The sequence below is a fragment of the Tympanuchus pallidicinctus genome, unplaced genomic scaffold, assembly GCF_026119805.1.
Source record: "Tympanuchus pallidicinctus isolate F22 unplaced genomic scaffold, pur_lepc_1.0 scaffold10, whole genome shotgun sequence".
NCBI classification, from domain to species: Eukaryota; Metazoa; Chordata; class Aves; order Galliformes; family Phasianidae; genus Tympanuchus; species Tympanuchus pallidicinctus.
Window position 1 is genome coordinate 4,828,227 of NW_026294619.1, and position 24,302 is coordinate 4,852,528.

A 24,302-nucleotide genomic window follows, 5' to 3' on the forward strand; every position below is an offset into this window, starting at 1 on the left:
ACCAAACAGTTTTCATTGAAAGATATGGGTAAGCTTCAATTGGTACAATTTCTGTTGGAAAGTATGTAAAATAGTATTTCTTTCTTCTCACTCAGTTTCTCTTCCCAGAGTCTTGAAAGCCTTGTTGTTCTAACAGAAAGGGGGAAATCCTTAAGACAGAAGGAGGAATTTTCTATAATGCAGTGTGACAGAAGTGCCAGACGTTTACACTAGTGGTAGTAGAGGTGATAAAGAGGACAAAAAATTTTCTTACTAGCTCCCCAAGACAAAGGTTTTCTTTTTGATATTAAACTCAGGCTTGAATAATCTCCTCCATTTTTACCCCATCTGAGATCCGCTGCAGGGTTTATCTTTGCTCATCAGCCTCTTGAGGAGAGCCAATGAGCGGAAGGCAGAGCTGCTCAGTATGTTTCCTCAGCGTTCGCCTAGGCACTCAGCACAGGAAGCCTAGTGCTCAGAAAAGTCAGAAGGAGGAACTTCTCCAGCATTGAGGAGTCAGGCGGCCAGGAGAGGAGTAGGGAGAGGGAAGAGAAAACACCAGCACTGGCTGCTGAGGATGCATGGGCACACAACAGTCTCCATGACCACAGCTAAGCTGTCAGCAAGAGCAATGGAGTGATGGAGCTGCCTGAGCCATGAAAGCAGGAGCTGATATGGAGATTGCTGGAAAGGCTGTGTGTGTCTTCATGCTGCTCACTATCATCAGGCTCAGAAGAACAGAGGGTGAGTCGAACTGGTCTCTGAAAGCGAACAGGCATCAGGGTGGAAAAAAGGGAAATGTGTGCAGGTATTTTCTTCTCATAAGGATTTCTGCTGAGGAGAGGTGGTAGGCACAGTGAAATGTGGCAGGGATCTCTCGCATCTTTCTGAGAAGTGGTGGAAGATCACTGGTATGCTGACAGTAGGGATCAGCTTCTGGAATTTTTCTCTAAGGCTAATAGGAATAACTGCAATCAAGCATGCATAGGGCTTTGGTGCCAAACACGGTGAACTAACCCTTTCTTTGTCATCAACTTAAGTTTAATATATTCTAGCTATAGAAGTTAATGTCTTCCAGATAGTGTTTATTTGCATTTGCAGAGTTTGTGCTCTTCCAGACAGCAAACAGTAGTCCTAAGATTCGGCCAGTGAATTAGGAATTTGAGCAGCAGTTTCAGAAACCTAAACTGTCAGCTGGAGACATCTCTGAATAACATTTAATATGCATGTGCCCATTACTCTTATGGACAGGTAGAATTTAGCTGCATGGTAATGAGTTATTTTATTCACTTGGCTAGAAAGCAAGAGTAGCTCCTTGAAGACATTTTTAAGCAGAGTAGATGCAGTCATTGCTGGCAGTGAGGGAACACCACTCGGTAATGCATTTGGTAGATGAAACAAGGGATCTGAAATGCTAACCTCAGTGCCACTACTTGGAAAAACTCAAAATACTTCACAAACTATTTAATTCTGTGGCACACAGTAGGCACACTGCAGGCAAAACATAAACAAAACAGCTATCAGAAATGAAATTCTCTCAGAAGAATGCTGAAGAACTGTCCGAAGGTCATGAATACAGGTTATGATAGCATCAGAGACAATCTACAGTTCTGAGAGAGCTGGGCACTTCAATATTAGTGTGACAGTGCTGAGCAAGTTGTAGTGACAACATTTTTCACTTAGAGATCCCAGACCAATAGTATTAAGATAATCTGGTGTGTGTACTCTATCCAGAGAATTGGAATGCTGTGTGAAGCGCAGAGGGAATTGTGCTCCCTTTCTGAAGACCGAAGCAAGACACTCCAAGTGAAATAATGTCATGCAAAAATTGTTGTGCATAACCAGACCTTATCTGCATTTGTACTTTCCTTAGCATTTCCTTAGCATGCTGCTCTATGTGGCTTTGGTCAGTTTCTACGAATAAGAAAAAAGGCAGCTCAGCAAAGTCACTCCATGATTGTTATGTTTAAATCTGCACCCAAATGGGGCTGAACAATAATATGCTGCTAAAGCTGCTGGTGCATGATCTGTATGACTCTTCCTGAGAATCCTCATTGCAGAAGTAGTGGAAATGATTCAGAATTAAAATCTTGCTGGCAAACTTTGAAGACTTTTCCTGGTTTAAAAGAACAAACAGGGCACCTTGAGTGGCTGTATGCATACATACTCCAAAGGAAAAGGATAAGGGAGGGCAAGTTTTTCTATGAGAGATTCACACAACTAAACTCTTTATTGGAGTAATACAAGCAGCGTTGACTTATACAAGTCCTACACCTCCAGTACTACCATGTGACAATAGATATGACCTAGTGCTTCAGAGGAAGCTGCAGTAAGTCCATTCTTAGGAATGAGATGTGATTCTCTATGGTTAGTTCAGTTCTAACATTAGCAAAGAAGTGAAACCAATTGCACTGGTGCTGGAATTAGAGTGTATGAGGTGAATAAAATTGAAATAGACCAACCTGTCTAGAGTACAAGGTCAACTACACAAATTCTTGAATGCAACTGCTTTTAGCTTTCACTTAGCTTCTTTCTTTAACAAAACCTTTTAATTTTCCTTTGCTAATATGATGGTGTTTTATTGCCTTGTTACTTGCACTGACTTGGTGTGTTCCCTTTCCTTGTTCCTTCCTACTTTACTGCTTTTCTACTTTCTACTAATTCTACTTTACTGCTCCGGAAATAAAATCATAGGCTAAAAAAGTATTCTGGTAAATTTTCATTTGTCTCTGTTTCATGATTGCTCTGCTGTTCCCTTGTTTCTATGTGCTGGAATCACTTTGACTTCTTTTACAATAAAAACCTAAACCACCGTAGCAAATTTTTCTTACTAAGATGCTTAAAACAGAACTCTGTACTACTAAATTAAGCAAAAAAAAAAATTTCTCACAAGGTATCTAAATTGCCCTAGCACAATCTTCAAAGCATGTTCATGTGACATAACAATTTACTTTGCTATGGTCCAAACACAGCATTTGAAGGTGTCTAGCTTCATAACTACAGAAATAGAGAAGTTCAGTTTTGCAAGTTGACCACATATTCCATCACTAAAAGTATATCTATTTTGATAATGAACCTACAGATGTACAGGCTATTTAAAACTCACTGGTAATATATTTTATACACAGTGGTACAACCATTCAAAAAAATAAAGCATAGGGATTCTTCTTATGCTGCTTTATTTTTTCCCAAGTAAGAAAATGCTAGAAAAGAAAAGCTGAAGCTGATTACTAAGCAAGGTATGACTGAGATTTTAACCATACAAAGATGAAGGTGTAAGCCTGTTTTCACAGCAGCTCCTTGTCTGCTCTTTGCAAAAAAAGAAAAAAGAAAAAAGGGCAGGGCATACAACCCATCACTTGCTGTCAATGCTCTATTTTTGTTTGGAATAACAGGAAAATTCCTCTTAAGCATAAGTGGTAAAACTTCTTGTATTCTTCTCCTGATGAGGAAGAGAGTAGAAAGTCAAGGTCAGCATGCAGAACAGAATATCAAACACTCTGTTTCTGTAGTAAGAAGAGTTCAGAAGGCATTCACAGTTTATTTCAAAGGGTATCCATTATGAAAGAAATAATACCCAAATCACTTTGGCTTCCAATGTAAAACCTCTTTTCCTCTTATCCTTTCCAGCTCACATTCTGCAAAGATAAAGATCTATTGAATCTGCATACACAAGTTGCTATAGCAAGTTTAAAGATAGTAACCACAGTTGTAACAAACATGACAACTTAAGTTCAGTGAAGATTTATAGATGATGGAAGATTTGGGCTAAGGTGCTAATTCTACAGGCTGGATGATGCCAACACATCACTTCAACGCCAGCTCCTCCATTAAAGAGGCATACTGATCCTTTTTTTCTACAGAGGCATGTTGATATTGAGACATAGCTCTTTTACATAAGAGTAGAAACAGCCTCAGAAAAGATCCCTAAGTCACTGCACCAAATTGCCCTTTTTTACAGGCACTGCATCGTGAAACAAACAATTTGAGCACCAAAAAAAGAGAATGGAAAAGAATCCTAAACACGTTGAAAGGCTGCTTTTAATCCAGATTGAGGCAAGATACTCTATTCCAATTTCCAGCCTATATTTGTTGCACTTTTAAAATTGTTATTACATTTTGAGATGACAGATTTTAATGCATATCTACTATTCCATCATGAATATTACCCGGTTATTCTTTTGAGGTGTTTCTATAATACTATATACTTTCTGCTTTCAACAAATTTCCTCACAAACTCCAGATACAAATACCAATGCAATTATTTGAAATGCTACACAGAATTAGTAAAAAACTTGCCTACTGGAAAACATTATTAGCAAGCTACCTTCAGTGTGACACTTCCTTTCAACACTAGCTTTTGCTTTCTCTCCTGGAAACAATTCTTTATCCATCACACATCCCTCCAACTGTTCCTCTTCTCATCAGCTCAATTTAGGATTTTTGAGAGGACAGTGTATCAAACCTCTTTTCCAATGAGGTGAGATTTAACATCTTCCTTTTGCCTACAAAACCAGTTGTCTTGAATGACTGTTTGAAAGGATGCTGAAGAAAGCTAAAGAGCTTGAGGAAATCACAGGGACTTTAAGAACCAAGATTTGGCAACTGCAAAGTTATATTCTGTCTGGAATGTGAAAACTGAAACCTTTTGTTCTTTATTAAGTTCTGTCTGTGTACTTGTCTTTCTGCAAGATATACAATCACTCCCTGATATTAAAGTTTGCAATCTAAAAAAAACCCAGCCATGCTGCAGACAATTCATACTATAAAAGCATAGTTCACGTTGAAACAGCATAACTTTCTGTCTGTTTTAAATTTGCCACTAAATTTGGTAAGACAGCAGGAAAGAGATACATGCTGCAACTGACACAGGAATTGTGGTAGAAATGTGCTGCAAGAACAAAAGAACAGTTTGGGCATAAAAATGAAATTTCTGTAGACAGGAAAAAGGCTTAAATAGAATGAAATGGGAAAAGGATACTTTCAAGGAATAATGAAAAAGGATGGATAAAAGAGGGTTTGAAGGAACTCAACAATAAAGACTTCAGTCTTTTATTGTGTCAAGTATTGCCTATTTATGGATGTGTTGACACTGAAAAAGCTGTGACTGTAGCTGAAGTTCTGATGTGAATTCACATCAGTTCAAGCCAACTGGTTCATGTATTGCTACTGCGAGACTTACAGCATTCAAACTACTAACTGCTTACCCAGAATGCAGGGCAGGTTTTCAGGCTGCATTCTGTCCTGTGTCGTTCTGGATACACTGACAAAGTCATGAAGCTGCCATATAGAAAGTTCTGACAATAATTTAGCAAATTATATCCTAGCACAAAGACCTTCTATTTGTTTATCTTTCACTTCATTACAGACAAGACTTTCTAAGTGTTCACAGGCACCCTGTGATGGGAGAAGGGGAAAATAGATGCAGAGCTCAATCTATTGTACTTGGCCTCTTCCAAGTGTCTGGTACTGTCTTTTTGATCATAACTTACTATGACTAATATAACGTATTCATTCCAAGATACAGTTAGTCATTTAACTGTGGTTTATCACTGTTTCAGTTCTTTATATATCTAAATTTAATGTGTCATTATCACAGGGAGGGGGAAAAGGTGGGAGGTGGGATGCTCCAAAACGCGTTGCAGATAGTGACAGCAAGAAATGAAGATACAAATACTCAAACAGGATCGTGCCTGAGAAATTAAAGTAATCTCCTTACAGTGTAAAAAACTCTTTAGCACCTGAATTTCTGCAGAGGCTGTCATGAAACTTGAGTCATTCTGAGGGTAAGAAAAGGTTTTACCTGCTGCAAAGAATAAGAGGCTGGAAATTTTTCCTACTTGAAAGGAATCAGAAGTGTTTTCAAGCTGTCTTTGATTTTGCAGTGATTCCTCTGAAAATTTTAGTGGTTTCACATTCAATTTTTCCTGTTTTTAAAATATTTATTTCTCCTTCTACTGTGTGAAGTAGAAACAAGAGAAATGACTAAGTGATACTGCAAAAGAACTGGCGTAACTAGTTATCCACCAGAGCTGTCAAACAGGCTATGTTTAACCATGTTAAAAAACAAGACAACTTGTTTCCCCAGTCTTTTTCAATTACAATAATCTTAGTGTGACAACAGTAACCACTACGTTTCTGAAACACAAATACCAACTCCTCCTTTAAGTGTGTTTTTTCCCAAGTGAGGATATGTCCATTTTCAAATTGGAATTTCACAGAATCACAGAATGTCAGGGATTGGAAGGGACCTCAAAAGATCATCTAGTCCAATGCCCCTGCTGGAGCAGGAGCACCTAGATCAGGTCACACAGGACTGCGTCCAGGTGGGTTTTGAACGTCTCCAGAGAAGCAGACCCCACAACCTCTCTGGGCAGCCTGTGCCAGTGTTCTGTTACCCTTAATTTGTCAGTGCATTGCAATGTACACTCGATACACTGGAATAGAGCTCATGAACTTCCTCAAATATTGCCTAAAATCTATGCAAGAGTCAATGGGAGACACTGAAAGGATGACAAAATGTTATTTGAATTTTAATAAGGTGAACTTCAGAGTCTGGAGTCAAATTGGAGGACTTCAGTCTGGTTTTCAACCCCATCTCCAACCTCATAACCTGTCAGAGGAGGCTCCAAACTGAAATCTTCGTGAAATCCCACAAATGGGATTTGTTTCAATAGCCAAATTTTGGTAGTTCAGCTTGGAGCTGTACAGAACTCCCTGAATCTCACTTGGCTTTTTTCTACATTGGAATGATTGACAACACATTCTCCAAGGCTCTGCACCTTCCAACAAACAGAAAAAAATGATTGCCATTTTTCAGAGTTCACTCATTTGTGAATGAGACTGAAAATGAGAAGTTATTTACAATAAATATATAGATATGTGATGCTTTGTATAGTCTCTCTTGAATAGAATGAAATCATTAGCAGGGCTGACGTTTAATTATCATTCTTCATTATCACTGCAAGGAGACAAGCGTGACAGCTCACACCTCTTCGATTTTCTTTTTCTCTGCAGACCCACAGAGAGAGAGGCCTTTGCTAAACTGGTTATTCACTTTTTCAGTTGGAGTAAGCTATCAGTCCAGCTCAGCTCAGTTATAGCATGGGATTTCACCTTTTGAGACGCATCAGTGCAATGTACTGGCTTGATTCCAAGCCATCATTCAAATAGCTAAAAGCTGATGTGTATGGCATATGTGCCCTGACACTTCAGGTCTTAAACCAATCAGCTATCACAGAGAAAACTTCAGCAACTGACTGCCATTTTACAGTATGAAAGCACCATTCCAGGAAACAACGGTACAGTGATCAGTCTGAATTTTAATACCTACAGCATTGAACCTTTCCTCTTTTGCAGTGGAATAATTTTGTTTAGTTTGCCCACAGAGAAGGTATGCATCCTTTATGTTTAATTAAGTTCCTGGAGAGAGGGGGATTTGTGTTCTCCTCCTGAGCTGCTCAGCTCATACCCAAGAGTGCAAGCTCGGGCAGGCTATAGAAAGGCAAAGAAAACAGACTGGGAGACAGAACCTTGCAAAGGATTAGGTTGGAACAAATCTACAGGAAGACATAGAAGTGATGGAAAAAGAAGACAAGAAGAAATTATGTGAAATCCATGCAGCCTGACAAGTCACTGAAAGCTGGTGGAATAGAAAAGAGGACTAGGGGAAAGAAGTCATTTTGTATGAGGCACAGAGAGCATTTCGTTGATGAGTACAGCCAACAACTATAAGGTACCTGAAAAGTTATCACTTCCTTGGTTTATATTTTAACAAGGAACATTTTTAGAGACAGAAGGCTTTTGGAATGCTCACTATAAAGAAAAGGTAAGGCTTGACCAACTGCAGCCCTTGATTAACAGGAGATCCCTTCAATACCTACACACTAAAGTAAAGCTGTGGCTGACCAGAAAGAACAGGACAGGGAGGAGGATAATTTTCATTCAAGAACTGCTTTTGTGCTGTTTGATCCCATAGCTCATGGATGTTCAAATTTTTGGCTTGTCCAGGCTGCACTAAGTGAAGAGGAACTGTCTAGGGCTGCATATAGAATATATAGTATTGTTAATGTATACAAGTAACAAAAATCATTTTATTTTTTATATTTTTTATTAAAACATTAAAATGAACAAGAAAAGCCCCACATAAAATTAGTGGGATATTTGATCTTTTTTTGTATGTGTGTCGAAACTGATGTATCAGTCTGGTTCAATAGCAGCAGCAGAAATTCTTACTGACTTCTCAAGATGTTTGTCAGATTTTTGATGGAATTTTACTGTCCTATTGTTTCATCCTTGAAAACGGTTGCTCACAAATATATGTACTGCCAAAAAGTGATGACACAAATAAGATGTGGTTGTGAAGTGATGGTTGTTTTTCTCTGGTAAGAGAGGGCTTATAAAGGTCTGGGAAAGAGGCACGATCAAAATTTTGACTTGAATACTTGATTACAACTCTATATACTCCATTTGAAATTTCACAGACAAATGTATTTATGTCAACTGAAAGTGGAGTTGCAAGCATAAAAAATGGATTTTTTTGTAATCTTGGAACATTGTCCCAAATACCTTCATCAAAACGGAAAGCATGGCTGCATATTCTTCACTGATCACAGGACTGTGTTCAATCAGTGTACCAAAACGCGTAACATTATTTGCCATCCCTTGAGTCAGCGCTGCACTGTGCCCTATGTCCTGCTTCCAGCCCAGACAGTGCTGCTTGCACAGTGCTGTGTGGTTGCTGTGAATGATGGTTGCGCAGTCAGGGCTGGGCTGCTTAGTGGGGCAGAGTCATTGCCATGACGACGTGGGGGCAAGGGGAGGCCACAGGGTGGGATGGGCTGGGCAGTGGATGGCCAGGCTGTGGGTAGGACATACGTGCCATAACTATTAGCAGACTAATTGTGGAGTGTATATATATTTTAATCTGTATTTAAATAAAGCTAATTTTGTGGTTATGAATAGGAAATCTCAATATCTCATTGATAAAAACAGGATTTAGACTATGTCTTAGCTTAAAACAGAAGGAAAGGCAAATCCTGTTTTTATCAGAAACTGTTAAGAAAATCTATGACATTGTCCTTTGTAAGCTCTTGTTTTGTAAGTTCTCATCAAGTATTAAACATACAGTAGCACTGTACCTCCATGTGGCTGACAAACAGAGCTAATAAGCAAAAGACTAGCAGAACCTGGCCACGCTAGTTTTGCAGCTAGGTATTCATATTGGATAGGCCCTGCAGTTATGCCTTTCTCCTTCACCATTTTCTCCCTTTCTCTTTCAACTCAACAACAGACAGCCAGAGTTTTAGCTAGCTTTAGGAGAATACTAACAGGGTCATAAGATACGATAAAACCTAGTAATATGTTTCTATTCTACAGAGGAAAAAGCATCTTCCTTACTCTGCTTCAAGAAGAGGTTGTCAGTCAAGATAGAAATAGAAGTCAACCAAACCTTTAACCATTTTTGGCACACACATCCTTCTTCTACAGGAAGTCTAAAGGTTATCATTCTAGCAACATACTAGACAAAAGAAGAAAAGCAAGAAAGAATGTATACAATTTATGTTTATGTAAATGCCACTTACATATACGCTAGTAATGAAAGAGGACACTAAGGTGAAAGCAGTTTAACATTATTATATTTATATTTTAGTAGGCAGATGCATGTAAGAATAGGACAAGCAAATATATTTTTTAGTAATTAAACTATCATCTGGAGAAAAAAACATTTGCTGTATTAAACAAGTTACAGGGGAAATCAGAACCTTTCTACAGATTTGTCATAAACCTAAAATTGTACTTACATATGACCTAACAGATTTTAAGCTGACTCATGAGACTTATCATTTCTAAAGAATGGTACCTGACTAATTCTGAGGTGACTCTGACAGAAAGGCGTAACAGAAAGCATTACTTCTGTTCCCTTTTTCTTTCCAGTCTTGAAGCATGCAAACTCATTTTGGGAAACTACCCAACACAATAGGTCACCTGGGAAATGCGCAGTTGAAAGACCATTAAACTGATATTCCTATAGGATGTACATGAAAGTGTACACCATTATGCATGCACAAGATTGTCTTTTCTGGTACACATTGCAAACATTATCCAAACAAAACCCCAACCACCTCAGCTCCAACATATAGTCTGTTTGAATGCAGAGGTTTGCTTAGTCATTTTTAGATGAGGTCAGCTATACTGATGACATGACTCAGAGTTCTGAGGCACTTGGCCTTGTTAAGCTGGCAGGGAAACACTTTGTTCTCCTGTTTTCAGAGGCATTCATAGAGCTCACTTGCAGAAGCCATCCTGACAGAAAAGGCTTTTTTTCAGTTCCTTTTCTGGTAAAATAATCTGATTTTAAAACATGCACCTCATATTTTCTTGAAATGATATTTAGCAGAAAAAAAAACCTCATCATTTAAAACACCTTCAGTGTAACAATGTATCAAAGAATGCTAAATAACTGAATTAAGACAAGGTGTATAATTTATGTATCAGAAAACTGTGAATAGTTAGCACTTTATCTGTTGATTTCTCAAACAAACTAATAGTAATGATCTGACTAAAAACTTAAAGGTGGTTTTCATTAGGACCATTTCTTATAGTGTGGTACATGTTCAGGAACTGGCCTTCATATTGTGCTGGCACAGATCACAGAATTCCAGCTCTAAGCAAGGGAACAAGAAACTCAGAAAGGTCCAGTCTGGGGAAGACTTTGGCAAAGGTCTGAATAATCAAGCACAAGTTAGGTCTTCTAACTCTTTGCATTTAGAATAGAATAGTGTAGTACAGTTGGAAGAGACCTTCAGAGATGATCCAGTCCAACTTCATGGCTAACCAAAAGTTAAAGCATGTCACTGAGTGCAATGCTGACAAATATGGGCATCAACCACCTCACAAGAAAGCTTGTTTCAGTGTTGGGCCACTCTCGTAGTAAAGAAATTTTTCCTAATGTCTAGTCTGAGCCTCCTCCAGTGCAGCTTTGGGCTCTTGTGTTCCATCAGCACTACACCTAATTCTTCAAGAGTTTATTTATACATATAGATACACTGCTGATTTTTTGGGTTATTTGGTTTCTCCTTCAACAGGACCAAAAAACATAAAAGTCCCATCCCCTTCGCAATTGTTCATGCCATTTTGCTATCTATGCCTTGGGATTTTGCCTTCTCTCAATCTCAAAAGTACCTCACAGAGGAAGTGTGCTATGAATGTCATAACATGTAAGGAACTAATCTTAAAGAATGACAGATAATCTTTCTTTCACCTCCGAGTGTTTGTCTACATAAATGTTTACTGTGAACAACACCCATCACATATTAACTTATTAAGGAAAATATCCCAGTGTGGATAGCTGAAATAAAACAGAACTGTCCCAAATATGACATCATTTTGAGTGGTTTCACAGCACTGTAACTGTCAAGGAAACAGTGAAAGATTAGAAACCTGACCCCTTGGATGTGTCAGTTGAAGACATAGGCATATGAGTAGTTATAAGGCTGGTCAGTATAAAAAGATCTAACATTTCAAAAATGATTCAGCCCTGACAACTTGTGGAAAAAGTAATTCATGGACACATAGGAAAAAATAAAAATATAATTTAAAAAAATATTGAAGGCAATCCTGACTGTGCAGCTACTTGTCTTGCATAAGAAAATCTTACTTGTCTACATAATACAGAGGAGCCATCACAGTGGCCTGGCTGTCGCCCTTCCAATGGGCAAAGTGATAACTTCCAGAGAGGTCATGAACACTATGTCCAGGGCTTTTCCATACAAACATTTAGGTTATTTAAGCACACAGCTCATGGATCATGAAAAGACAAAGACAAAAGTCATTGTACATGACTCCATCCAAAAGTCATCACTTAAAGCCCAAAAGAAGTCAGTGTCATAGAAAGAAAATCAAACAAAAAACAAAGAGAATGTTTCCATGCAAATGTGAAACAGAACACACAAACAAGACACAATATTAGAGTCAACAGAAGTTGCTATACCAGCTGAATAAAGATCCTCTGCCATCTTAGCCTCATAAGCAAGACGGATAGAGGTACTGGGCACATTTTACACCTCTGTAGCTGCATGCATGGAGCAAAGATGGGTAGGACTTACGTATGCCTTATGTGGACTGCTGCCCGTCACAGCATGAAAGCACGTATGAGCACCGTGTACACACAGTGTGAATGACTATGTCCACAAAGACTTAGAAAATAAAGACACCTCTGAGACATTAGACTTTTCTCTCGCACAAAGCTTCCCCATTGCTATCTGTGCTGCAATCATGTCTGACAGATACAATCAAGGTCTTTGCCACAGTGCTGGATTTATTTTGCATGAATGCAGATATAAAAGTTGCTTACTTCCTTTGTAATAACAGTTTCAGAAAAAAGTCATGACCAGATGGTCAAATAAAAGGTGGTAACAGCCCTGAAGTGTTCAGGCATATTTTTACAAAATGGGGGAAAAGGACACTGGTGAGAGGTGCATATAAAACCACCTATCTTCTGAATCACTAGTTTTTGTGTGTGTGGCAAATACCTGTTCAGCTTGTCTGTTTCTCAAGCTTTGTCCTCCCACCCCTGGCAAATTTTGTTTAAAAAAAAAAAACAAAAAAACAAAACAAAACAAAAAAAAAACCCATCAACTTTTAAAAAAAGAAACCTCTTTTTAAAATTATTTTTTATTTTTATTTTTAATGTCCCAACCCGCAAAACTTGCTAAAAACAAGAACAGTGAAAATGTGGAGATCATTTTTTCTGACTTCCAATCTGAACCTCCCTTGCTGCAATTTGAGGCTATATAAGAAACAAAACTACTTTACTTACTTCCTTACTTATTATTAAAGCATAATATTTATTTATTTATTAAAGCATAAAAAATTGGGACAGCAAATCATACAATTAGCAAGATGGACATGTAGGATTTAACCCAAATAATGAATATTGCTTTTGCTCACTAGCGGAGGTGAGCCTTTCAGTGAAACCTCATTCAGTAGAACCTTAATTTCAGTTCTTACTGTTAGGGATGTCCTACTGAAGTTCAATATTTTAGCGTAAACAATGCTGTGAAAACATAGCTGGATCATGGCCGTCATGAAGATCGATAATCCCTGTATTTACCCACAGATACAAGCCATATTCCAAGAGCAGTTTCAAAGAGCAAAGTACTTAATTCCCACCTAGATCAGACAAAATTAATTTCCTTTGTAAGAAGATATCAGCATTGCATTCTGGAATAGTAGGCCTAAAGAGTTACTAATCTTGTCTGAATCAGAAGAGATCCAATAGATATAACCATGACCCCCCACAAAGGCATCATTGCTCTTATACATCCATTTTGTATTTGTCTGACATGCTGTGTTTTAGGTCATTTTATGATGCTGCACTACCTGTAGAGTCACTCATTTTAAGATGGCATAAAGAGAGAAAAAGAACTAAGAAATATCCTGGACTGGATCTAAATACTGTACAAATCTTGAAGACTGAGAATAAGCTTTCTTTGCCTCTTATATTATTGTCAGCAAATCCACGATGCTAACTGTAGCAACTCAGCCATATTAAAAATATTCTTTGAATATTCGTTGAATTTTTGTAGTGGTTCCATGATGGAACAAGCAGGAGAACTGTAAGATAATCTCACATTTTGTAGATGTCCAATAAGAGGATTAAAAATGTATTCAATTAAGGAAAAAAGATAAATATATTTCCTGCACTTCTCATGACAGTAGACAATACCTTAGGAAAAAGGGATATCTCTTTCTCCAGTACAGGAAAATGAGATCAGTTTGCATCCCTGCTACCTATCAAGACAGTAGAAATCAATGGCTTTCTCAGAAAAGACTGCCAGTAGAGAATCTGATCCAAGTGACATAAGCAAAGACAAAGTAGTTACAAACCTGGAAAAGTGGCAACTATACAGAGATTCTGATAGAAAGAACAGAGACATAAGAGGCAGGAAACAATTAAATGAATCTACCAAGAAATGTTTAAGCAATGAACAAAGAGTTGAATACATATGAATAAGATATTGATCTGATAAAATCAATGTGCTGGAGCATGCTCTTCTTGCAGTATCTCTCTCATCGAATAAGATAAGTCCCAGTGGGAAACATGTTGATAGAGCAGACTGTAATAGCCCACTGGCTCCACAGTCCATAGCAGATGACAACTTTATGGATAATCAAAGGCAGGGCCTCCCTCCAGAATGTAATATTACTGGCAATTCCCCGTGAAGCACAGACAAGAACTCCAAGGCCATACGTAACATCCTTGGACACCTTTTCATACCTCTTTCTCCTTCCTTGTCTCCTCCAGGAATTAACAGAGTGTCAGCACCCCTGGGTCACAGCGCTGTGATGACCTGCCCTAACAAAACAAATATAACTATGGTAACATGGAAAATAAGCCCCAAGACTGGAGGCCAATGCATCTTGGCACACCTGATTGGTAGTAACAAGACAGAAAAAACCAACTGCAGTGACAGAATAAACTGGAGATCCAGACCAGACTGGGATCATGCACTTGAGATACAGCAAGTAGGAATGGCTGATGAGGGAAATTACACCTGCGAAGTGGTAAATGCAGATGGGAATTTCCATGGCCTGCATCACCTGACTGTGCAAGGTAAGGGTCTCCTTCCTCATTTCACTGTTCTCCAGAGGACCGTGTCCAGGCCTGGGCAAACAAAGCTCCTCTCCTTGTGCGTGGGAGGAAGTTTAGGGTAAGAAGAGGAGCTTTCTCATGGCTAGAAAGGGTCATGCATTTCATGTAGAGTAACTGTTTCTTCCCTTTTCTTATTTGCCAAAATTCTTCTTTCTTCTTCCTATAGAGTTACAAGTAACAGGTGTGAAGCAATTTTCAAGACACAGAAGGATTTTGCATGGGTAACATGTTATTTTGTAGTAACTCAGTAATACATTAATTTTTCTAAAGCATATAAGATAAACAACTATAAGTACCAAGATATCCTATCAAACACATTATGTTAGTACTCAGATAGGAAGAACAGCATCATTTCCTCCTCAGTTGGCATTCCAATCCATCTTAAGCTATGACTCTGATGTCTCTTGGGACAAAAGACTAATTCAGGCCTGTATTCTGGGGTATTCCCTACCTCCATGTCCAGGAATACCTCCTCTCAAGGCACGTGGCTGTAGTAGCTCACTTGAATGTAGAAGAATTGTCCAGAATGAAAAAAGATATGCCCTTGTCTCCTGTGGCTTTGGAACACATTGCTGTGATGAGATGGCACTTCCAATTCCCCTGTTCTCACTACGATCCCTTTGGATAGTCGATAAAACCTCCTGTCCCACTGCAGCAACCCACACGCATCTCCCCCCTTCCTGGTGCTCTGCAGTTTCCCCGAGAATGGCTCTGTACTGCGATGACCACGGGAACCCTGTGTGCGAGGCAGAGACAGAGAAGCCGGCTGCTGAGATCTCGTGGGTCCCACAGAGCAACTCCACACCCAGAGCAGACAGTCACAGTAACGGGACAGTGACAGTTCTCAGCAGGTTTGCAGCACATAGCAGCGATGGGAAGAATCCTACCTGCATCGTGTCCCACACAACTCTGAACGAGGCCAAGTCCATAGACTGCTCCTCACGTAAGCTTCCCTTTGTGTGCTCAGTGTTCAAAGTCCCATTTAACCCTCTCTTCACATTCTTGCTCTACAGCTAAAGAAACCTACAATCAAATTCTATATAGATGAGTGCCATCCCATACCACTTTTGCTCATAAACTTTGACAGTTTGTTTGCATTCCAGACACTATTTCCAAGTGGTTTCTTCCCTAAGACGGAAGTACATTGATGCATTAGTGTTATTTGGGTATTTGGAAAGCTGTAGGAAGCAGCATCAGAGTGGACATGCTCTTATTGTTAAAATGCAAATGATCTCCTGTTCGGATCATGGTAAGAGAGAGAAAGAGACCCAACTACCATATATCTAGAAGAAACAAACAAATCATTTTGAGTTGTGAATATCTGACACAGTAAGATTGGTTTCTGCATTTTGTTTCGAATTTTTTTTTCTTTAATTGGATAACTACATGTGAATTGCAATATGGAGATATGCAGAGTCCTTGTGAGAGGATCATCCACAACTTAGTGCATAAATGTCATGAGTTGTCCACTGTGGAATTTGGGCCATCTGCTTTTGTTTCTGACACAAACCATGTTTTCATTTCTCAGATAGCTTTCATTAATGACTTTCCTTTTTGCTAAAGAGGATTATATTTTACAAGCATGCTGAAAATGTATATATTAAAGCAGCTTTAAACTTACTAAAGAAACAGAAGTAAGAAGACATAACTAAGACTAACTCATTGCATTTAGCACACAGATATCTTATCCTGTGCATAGCCATCGTTCTCAGTTTCCTGATCATCATCACGTTTGCGGCTGTCATTTACTATTTAAAGCTCCATGGTTACAGGTATGTACAAGATGGGGCTAAGGAAAACTCATCTGGTGTTAGCAGAAAGCTTTAAATACTGTTTGTGTCTTGAAATCAAATGATTCTGTCTCTCTGTGCTGCTCATGGTAACCACTATGGGTGAATTAACTATATCAAATATTTTGACTTTCTACTGCAGTAATTGTGCATTGCACACATCTTCACTGAATAATGCCCCTGAGTAAAACATAGATGGTTAGATGTTGGCAAGCAATACTCATTATACTGCATGCTGCACTGAATGGAAACTTCATTCTGTCAGGAAACTGGCAGAGTAAATGCAGTCTTCAGGTACTGTGAGAGCCTGTCAGTGTCTCTCTTGTTCACATCAGAGGATTAATTTCTCTTCCACTAAGCTTTATCAAGTGCCAGAGGATTCATCAGTGCTATCCTGCCATATCAACTGATGGGGCAGCAGGTTTTATACGTATTTTGAACAAGATCTCTGGGTGAAGCTGAATTCTACACCCTTTAGGATTTGGAGTGGAGAAGAAAGCAGTCCCATGGAAAAAGAATATAAAAATAATTTGTGCAGATAAAGGCTAATTAGCACTTGACTGAACACTCCTGATAAATTCTCTCTGTCTCCTATTCCTAAACTGGCTTTTGTTCCAACTTTCTCCCAGAGATGAATAATTAGTTCAGTACAAATTCACTAAGGACAAATTGTGCATCCTTCCAGAGGATGACATTTGTTTTAATGCTTATTTTCTTTCTCACAGATTCTGTCGCAAAACCAAACCTCCTGATATTGTTCCTACATATTCCTTGCAGGTAAGGAGATTAGCCCATCACTAAATCAGGGATTTTCTAATAGCCTTGAAAACATGGTCAAGTAAGAGAAACCCTAAGATTTTTATTTTTTTAATTATTATTATTTTTTCAGTTGGCAATATTATGTCATATACTTTTGAATGTAGCTGTATCTCAGTATTGTCACCACCATAATTCTGTCTTGGAGCAAATATTAGCAGCATGTTTCAACAGCAAAAACTCAATAACTGCTATCTTGTATTATTGTAAGGAGCAAGTCCCACGGCATCTTCCCGGCCATATGAGATACACTGGTCACAGGTGTTGTATTAACAATACCCAGGAAGGGGGGCAATTTTGTGGATTGGGGAATACTAAGAAAGATTGTAAATAAAATGATTAAACAACAAGACAAACACAGGAAAGCATGCACAGAAATTGTGAGACATATATATTGTGCTTCTCCATGTAGCTACAGTAGATTCAAGGCTCAAATTCTCACATTTTTAAAGTACTTCAGCTTAGATTTCTGAAATGACTTAGCCAATTCTAGCTATTTTTGTTATTTATCTTCTGCTGCCCTGCCTCTTAATTGTTGCTGACAGACACAGTTTCATAAATGTAAAATAACCAGTTATATACCAGTCTTGGTGTTGGCACACTTTCATTAGTGTGGACCCTACACAGTTATCACAGAATCATAGAACAGGTTGGGTTGGAAGGGCCCTTCAAGGTCGTCTAGTTCCAACCCCCTGCTATAGGCAGGAACACCTCCCACTAGACCAGGTTGCCCAAAGCTCCATCCAGCCTGGTCTTCAACACCTCCAAGGTGAGGGGTGTCCACCCTACCTAAGCAACTTGTTCCAGTATCTCACAACCCTCACAGTAAAGAATTTCTTCTTAACATCTACTCTAAATCCATCCTCTTCCAGTTTAAAGCCATTTATCCTTGTTATGTCACTACAAACTTATATAAGACATCCCTCTACAGTTTTCCTGCATGCCCCCTTCAGGTAATGGAAGGCCACTTTACAGTCTCTCCGGAGTTCTCCCTTCTCCATGCTGATGAGCCCCTCCCAGCTCTCTCAGCCTCTCCTCATTATGAGAGGTTCTCAAGCCCTCTGATCATCTTCATGGCCCACCTCTCGACCATCTCCAAAAGCTTGATGTCCTTCTTGTGTTGGGGAGCCCAGAAAGGGGCATATGACTCCAGGTGGGGTCTCATGAGAGCAGAGCAGAAGGGCAGAATCACCTCCCTCGACCTGCTGGTCATGCTTCTCTTGATGCAACCCAGGATATCCTGCCTTCATGACACCCCATCTGGAGTACTGTGTTCTGGTCTGGGGCCTCCAGTACAGGAAAGATGTAGAGCCGTTGGAGAGGGTCCAGAAGAGGACCACTAAGGTGACTAGAGGGCTAAAGCACCTATCCTATAAAGATAGGTGAGATAGGAGGGAGCTGGGCTTGTTCAGCCTGGTGAAGAGAAGGCTGCTGAGAGCCTTGAGGCAGTCTGGTCTAGTGGTTGGCAATCCTGCCTGTGGCAGGGGGTTGAAACTAGATGATCTTTGAAGTTCCTTTTCAACCCAGGCCATTCTATGATTTTATGATTCTATGAGACCTCACTGCAGCTTCTCAGTATTTAAAAGGTGATCATAAAAAGGAAGAGAATCAACATTTACTTGAGTAGACAGTGACAGGACAAGGGGGAATGATTTTAAGCTCAAGAAGGGAAGATTTAGATTGGATGCTGGGGGAAGTTCTTTACAGAGAGAGTGGTGATGTGCTGGAACAGGCGCCCAGAGAGACTGTGGATGCTCATCCCTGGAGGTGTTCAAGGCCAGGTTAGGTCGGCCCTGGGCAGCCTGGTCTAGAATCAGATCTGGAGGTTGGTGGCCCTGCCTGGGGTAGGGGGTAGGAACTTGATGAACCTTGGGGTCCCTTCCAACCCAAGCCATTCTATAATTCTATGATACAATTTGGCCTTCTGGGCTGCAAGTGCACACTGCTGGCTCATGTTGAGTCTTTCATCAACAAACATCCCCAAACCCTTCTCCTCAGGGTTGCTCTCAAGCCATTCTCCACTCAGCCTGTATCTGTGCTTGGAATTGCCCTGACCCAGGTGCAGGAGCTTGCATTTGGCCTTGTTGAACTTCATACTTTCTTCATTCCAGATGAAAAGCTTGCAGTGACTTGACAAAATAAACTACTTTCTGTATTCACAATTTTTGGTTTTGTTTTACTAGGATGACACAGTGGAGGTGGAACCTTATACTACGTATGTGCAGAAGGAAAATGCAATTTACAACTCAGTATCTGATCTGACATTGAGGCAGAATCTTCCACAAGGACAGTCACCAGCAACATGAGTGATTCAGCAACACTGGAAAGGGGAGAGACGATTTCTATTACTAAGACAAGTCACAGAAAGAAATTTCTCAAAGCATTTGGCCAAAGTGGGAGGCGACATAGCTCACTAGGTCTCTTTAAAGATATATGTTAATCGATGAGTCTGCATAGTTCTTTTTTTTTTTCCCCTCTTTTTTGCCTTCCTCATTGGTAAAGGAAAGAGATGTCCTTTTTTTCCTAAGGAAAATCTCACTGACATCAAGACATAGTTTTTCCTGGAAAAAATACGCTATGATTGGTTTTCCCTTTGCTGTTCTTGCATTGGACATTCTAGTTTTGTTGGTCACTTCTAGGCATTACTTCGATACTCTTGACACTATGTTGCATACATTTGGGAGATGGGGAGAGTGTTTAAGTCAAACACCCTTCAGTTAGCAGCCACTTTTTCCTAATTGACAAATGACTAACATAATGGCTCTGATCATCACAGAACATTTTGCCTAGCAAAAGGTATCAGTAGGGAAGAGCTTCAATCTCTCTGCTCTGAAAATGGAAATGAGTCATGAACGTACAAGTTCATTCACTAAAAAAAGAGACATCACTAGCATGCTGATTTAACTCGTTAGGTTTATGCTCAGTATTTCCACTAAACCTGTCCGTTTGGTTAGTCAGATATTGCTTTGATTACTTTTCTATAAGACTATCTGGAGATGGGGTCTTCTTAAATGTATTGGCATTAAAGTAATGTAAAAGAATTACATTACTCAAATCTGGTAAGCTATTTTTTAACAGAAATTAACTTCAAGTATTTCGCAATGAAAAGTTCAAAATATTATCTATAACTGTGCAATAATGTACTAAAAGGACAAAGCTCCTGATGATTGTGATATTTATTTTAAGTGCAACTGGAGATATTTTACTCATATGTCTAGATCTTTCATTATTTTTTTTTTAATGTAACTGCAAGTCCCCTTTGTTGCATGTAAATTAGCTTGTATATTTTAAAGTGTCTCATGTTAAGGTGATTTCTTCTCATCTTCCCAAAACATATTTTCAGAATAAGTAATATATATATATATATCTAAACTAGCAGCTCTCAAGATTTTTTGACTGATGTCTTACTAACTAATGTATAAACTGGTTTACAGTAACAGTAAAGAGATCCATTTGTAAATTTCTGTTTACTGCCTTTTCTTTCAGTATTTGAAAAGACAGAATGAGTAGCTGGCCTGATGGTAGGATGAGAAGAACAGGATTTTTCCTTTAGATCACAGAATTCTCTTTCTCACATGTTGCTAGAGTTCTCTTTTGAGGTAGTCTCTTGAGGGCTATGCTTAGAAAACAGACTTCTACATTGACTGAAGTTCTTTGAATGCATTACTCATGTAAACTGATGTGATTATTGATTTTCACTCTATGAGCTGTGAAACAGCTGCTTTTGTCCAAGTGTTCATATGTATGCAAGTATTGCTTTTCTCCATTTCATTGTCATTTTGAAATGTGATGGATCAAAGCTGCACAATGAATTTAGCATACTGAAATATAAATCAGCTACAGACATGAAGGTCTAAATAAACTCCAATTTCCAGTGTCTTCCCAAAGGAGAGAACCAGTCAGTCATGGTCCTCTAAAATTTCCCTCTTTAAATAGGTGTAATGCTGTCTGAGTGACCTTTCTTTGCATTGCAAACAACCACCACTTCTCAGATTTTTTCCTACGGACTGGAAAGTCATTTATGTTGTTCAGTGTCCATAAAATGGGTTTCATCCTGTGGGGCAGCTGTTTTTCAAGGTAGATTCTTGCCAGTTTATATGCAATATATTAAATCTATCCAAGTACAGAACCTGCTAATCTGCTGTCCAGCTGCAGGGTTTTAAGATTCTTTACAGGTCCATTACACTGGACTAAACATGTATGATTCAGACCTAGATTTTGCTAAGTTGCTAGCTGATCAATTATCTCCTTTGTCCTCTACTTTGTTCCACCATCAGGCCATCAGGCCATGCACTCTGAGGCAAGAGTCAGTAGGCTGTTGATGGTGGCATGAATGTTTTCTGACCTGAAGCTCAGTGCAGCCAAGGGCTAGAAGGCCCAATCAGTCAACACAATAAATAATCTTGCCCTTTCATGTAGACAGGAAGGCATTTTTTGTGCCTAACTGATGAGCATAGCCAAGGATACAGGCAGATCCTCTACAGTAATTTGACAGAGAATAGGCTTTTGCCCATACTTTGTGACTGTGATAAATACATACAAGCATCTCAGGTACACATATGTATAAAATCATCTTTCTTTCAAGAAGCACTGAATCTTCCTTCCTCCATTCCTCATTCTCTATCAGGCTACTTGCTATTTCTCTTTGCAGTGTACTGCTATTGTGCTACAGTCATCCTCCATACCAAAATTTCTTTATCTATTACTGGTCAGACAATCCTACCCTCTAAAACTTCCCAGCATGTTACAGAGTCGGAAGAAAGTTAGCAGCTTTTCAACTGCTTTCAGAAGTTTTGGTTTCCACCACATTTATCAAGGATCAATAACCTTGTGCTGCAACATTTACTTCTGCTTAATTTTATTTCCCACCTTAGCTGCTGTATTTACACACATACAGTGCAGTCTCTTGCTAGTTCACAACTGCCATTCCTGCTCTAATCAGGCAGTTAATAATCATGGTTATCTTATGACTATAAAGAACCCTGAACACTGAGCTTACATGCACTGAAAGTCAGCAGGTGCTGTGACGCTCACTGAAGAACAGCAGCTTCCTTCAGAATAAGGGCTTATTTTTTAAGATAAGACTGACAGTATGAAAAAATGGATGCACTATAAACCCTGCAACTGATGAAAGCTGCAAAACATCAGTTATTGGGACTCTCTAACCAGAAATTATTTCATGGGTACGGAGTCAACCCCTCCACCACTCATTACAGCAATATATAAAATTTCATTAAAACACAACTTCTAGCAGAGTCGTCATTATATGACCACTTACCTGCTTCACACAGCTTTCCTAACGTGACCCATTAACTGTTCAGCACTCCATCAGGTTTCAGGACTTACAGCTCCTCTCTCCTGCCAGTATCACCTCCTTGTACTTGTGCTTTACTATCCACAGTCTAGTTTTTAATCCTGATGTCTTTTCTGGGTTCCCTTGTTCGGTGTGTGACTGCCCCGCTGTTCTGCCCAGCTTACTGCCAGATATGAATTAAAATGAGTTCAACATCTTCTGTTTTCATCATTCTGGAAGATAAATGTAAATTTTGACATTAGAGCTGGATGTCTTTCACATGAGCACTGACATGGGCACTTAACTGCAGATGTAGAAGGGACTTCTTTTTATATATAGAGAGAATGACTGCATTTCTTTACACAAATCTAGGAAAATCTATTGGCAAGGGACTGATAAATAAGTTTCAAGAAACAGTAATTAAAAGAAATGCAAAAGTTCTGAAATCTTTATAAGCAGTGTAAGAAGCGATTCATATTCTATTGGTAGGGGAAGAGAAGTATGCAATGCAGTTAGTCATAGCTAGAAAGCAAAAACACAGTTCGAGAGGAGAAAACAAATTCACAGAAATTACTAAGCAGAATTACGTTACGTTACTGAGTATATTTCACTAGTCACTACATCAGAAAGGCTTCCATAGCCTGTTCTGTTCTCCCTGACATTCACTACTGAGAAAGTATCTCTCTCTGGCAGACTAAAGGTGACAAATGTCTTTAACCACATGTTAAATTTAAAAATAATTACACTTTTTCTCATTTAACACAGATGGGACATTCCTTGGCTAGGAAACTGCATAAACATTTAGAAGGCTACCTCAGTGTTTTCCTTCACACCCCAAACAATGCCTTTGTGTAACTTCTGCAATGACATCTGTTCATTAAAAATGACATTATTTAGAATATGGGCATTCTGGAATTGCTGCTTACTGGACAGATCAGATTGCATTGTCATTCCTTTATGGTATCCAAAGTCTGTCATCACGGCCCCTTGGTATAGTTAAAACTGTAAGCATTACAAGGCAAACACTATATTTAGGCCCTGAATTTGCTATCAGATTGTACAGAGGGATCCAAATTCAAAACAGGGACTCCAACACAGTGTGAAAATATGAATAACACAAAGAAGCTACAAACTGAGCTAGAGGGGAAGTATGTTTGTCACATATTATGACTCACGCTATCCATTTTGCTCAAACACAGATCTTGTTTGTGTAAAAAGCTTCCTCACTGATTGGCACCATCAATCTCACCATACAAAAAACTTGAGAATTCACAGCTGTTTTTGTCTGCCACAATTCTGCTTGGAATTAGAGCTGTTTCACACATACTGGATGCAGGTAGCACCTATATCAGCAATGCTACACAACAACACCCTAGCCTGAGTCATCAAACTCAGAACACTGTTCTAATTGCTTTAATCTTTCTAAGAGTATATTCTTATCACATTGCATACCAGACTCACTTTTTTTCCCACAGTTTCTCTCTTACCTTCAGTCATTATTGTCTAGGTGTTATTACTAGCTTTACCAATCAGTAATCTGTAAAACATTAATTAACTTACAAGGCCATGGTGGGCAGATGCACATAGTCAGCTTCTGTCTGGCAATATCAATACACTTGCTCTACAATAGCTGCACTCCAAGATCTAGGTGCCTGAGGCCGTGCCTGCTCAAGGTGCATGTAGACTGCTGATAAGTCCTTGTAGGTTTACTACAACTTATAGAAGTCAAGGCACATCAGAAGACCTACACCTCTAGGCTGAAGGCTCT

At 39.1% G+C, this 24,302-nt stretch overlaps 1 protein-coding gene and 1 long non-coding RNA gene across 6 annotated transcripts in view; one reads left to right on the forward strand and one right to left on the reverse strand.

Annotated features, from left to right (window-relative positions):
* CD200R1 (CD200 receptor 1) overlaps positions 1-21,128 on the forward strand; it is a 48,439-nt gene extending 27,311 nt beyond the window's left edge. Inside the window, exons 1-6 of one of the 3 annotated variants that reach the window (XM_052704277.1) lie at positions 320-723; positions 14,288-14,596; positions 15,330-15,578; positions 16,308-16,407; positions 17,151-17,202; positions 19,425-21,128. In XM_052704277.1, coding sequence (XP_052560237.1) covers positions 636-723; positions 14,288-14,596; positions 15,330-15,578; positions 16,308-16,407; positions 17,151-17,202; positions 19,425-19,547 — 921 coding nt within the window. In that variant the 5' untranslated portion in view covers positions 320-635 and the 3' untranslated portion in view covers positions 19,548-21,128. Of the gene's footprint in view, positions 1-319; positions 724-14,287; positions 14,597-15,290; positions 15,579-16,307; positions 16,408-17,150; positions 17,203-19,424 lie in introns of those variants that run through there. The other 2 variants (XM_052704256.1, XM_052704267.1) reach the window with 2 other exon arrangements.
* LOC128091231 (uncharacterized) overlaps positions 1-24,302 on the reverse strand; it is a 105,740-nt gene that overhangs the window by 27,367 nt on the left and 54,071 nt on the right. For 2 of the 3 annotated variants that reach the window (XR_008211309.1, XR_008211307.1), the window contains one exon: positions 22,520-22,767. This is a non-coding gene — a long non-coding RNA (uncharacterized LOC128091231). Of the gene's footprint in view, positions 1-14,412; positions 14,530-22,519; positions 22,768-24,302 lie in introns of those variants that run through there. The other variant, XR_008211308.1, reaches the window with a different exon arrangement.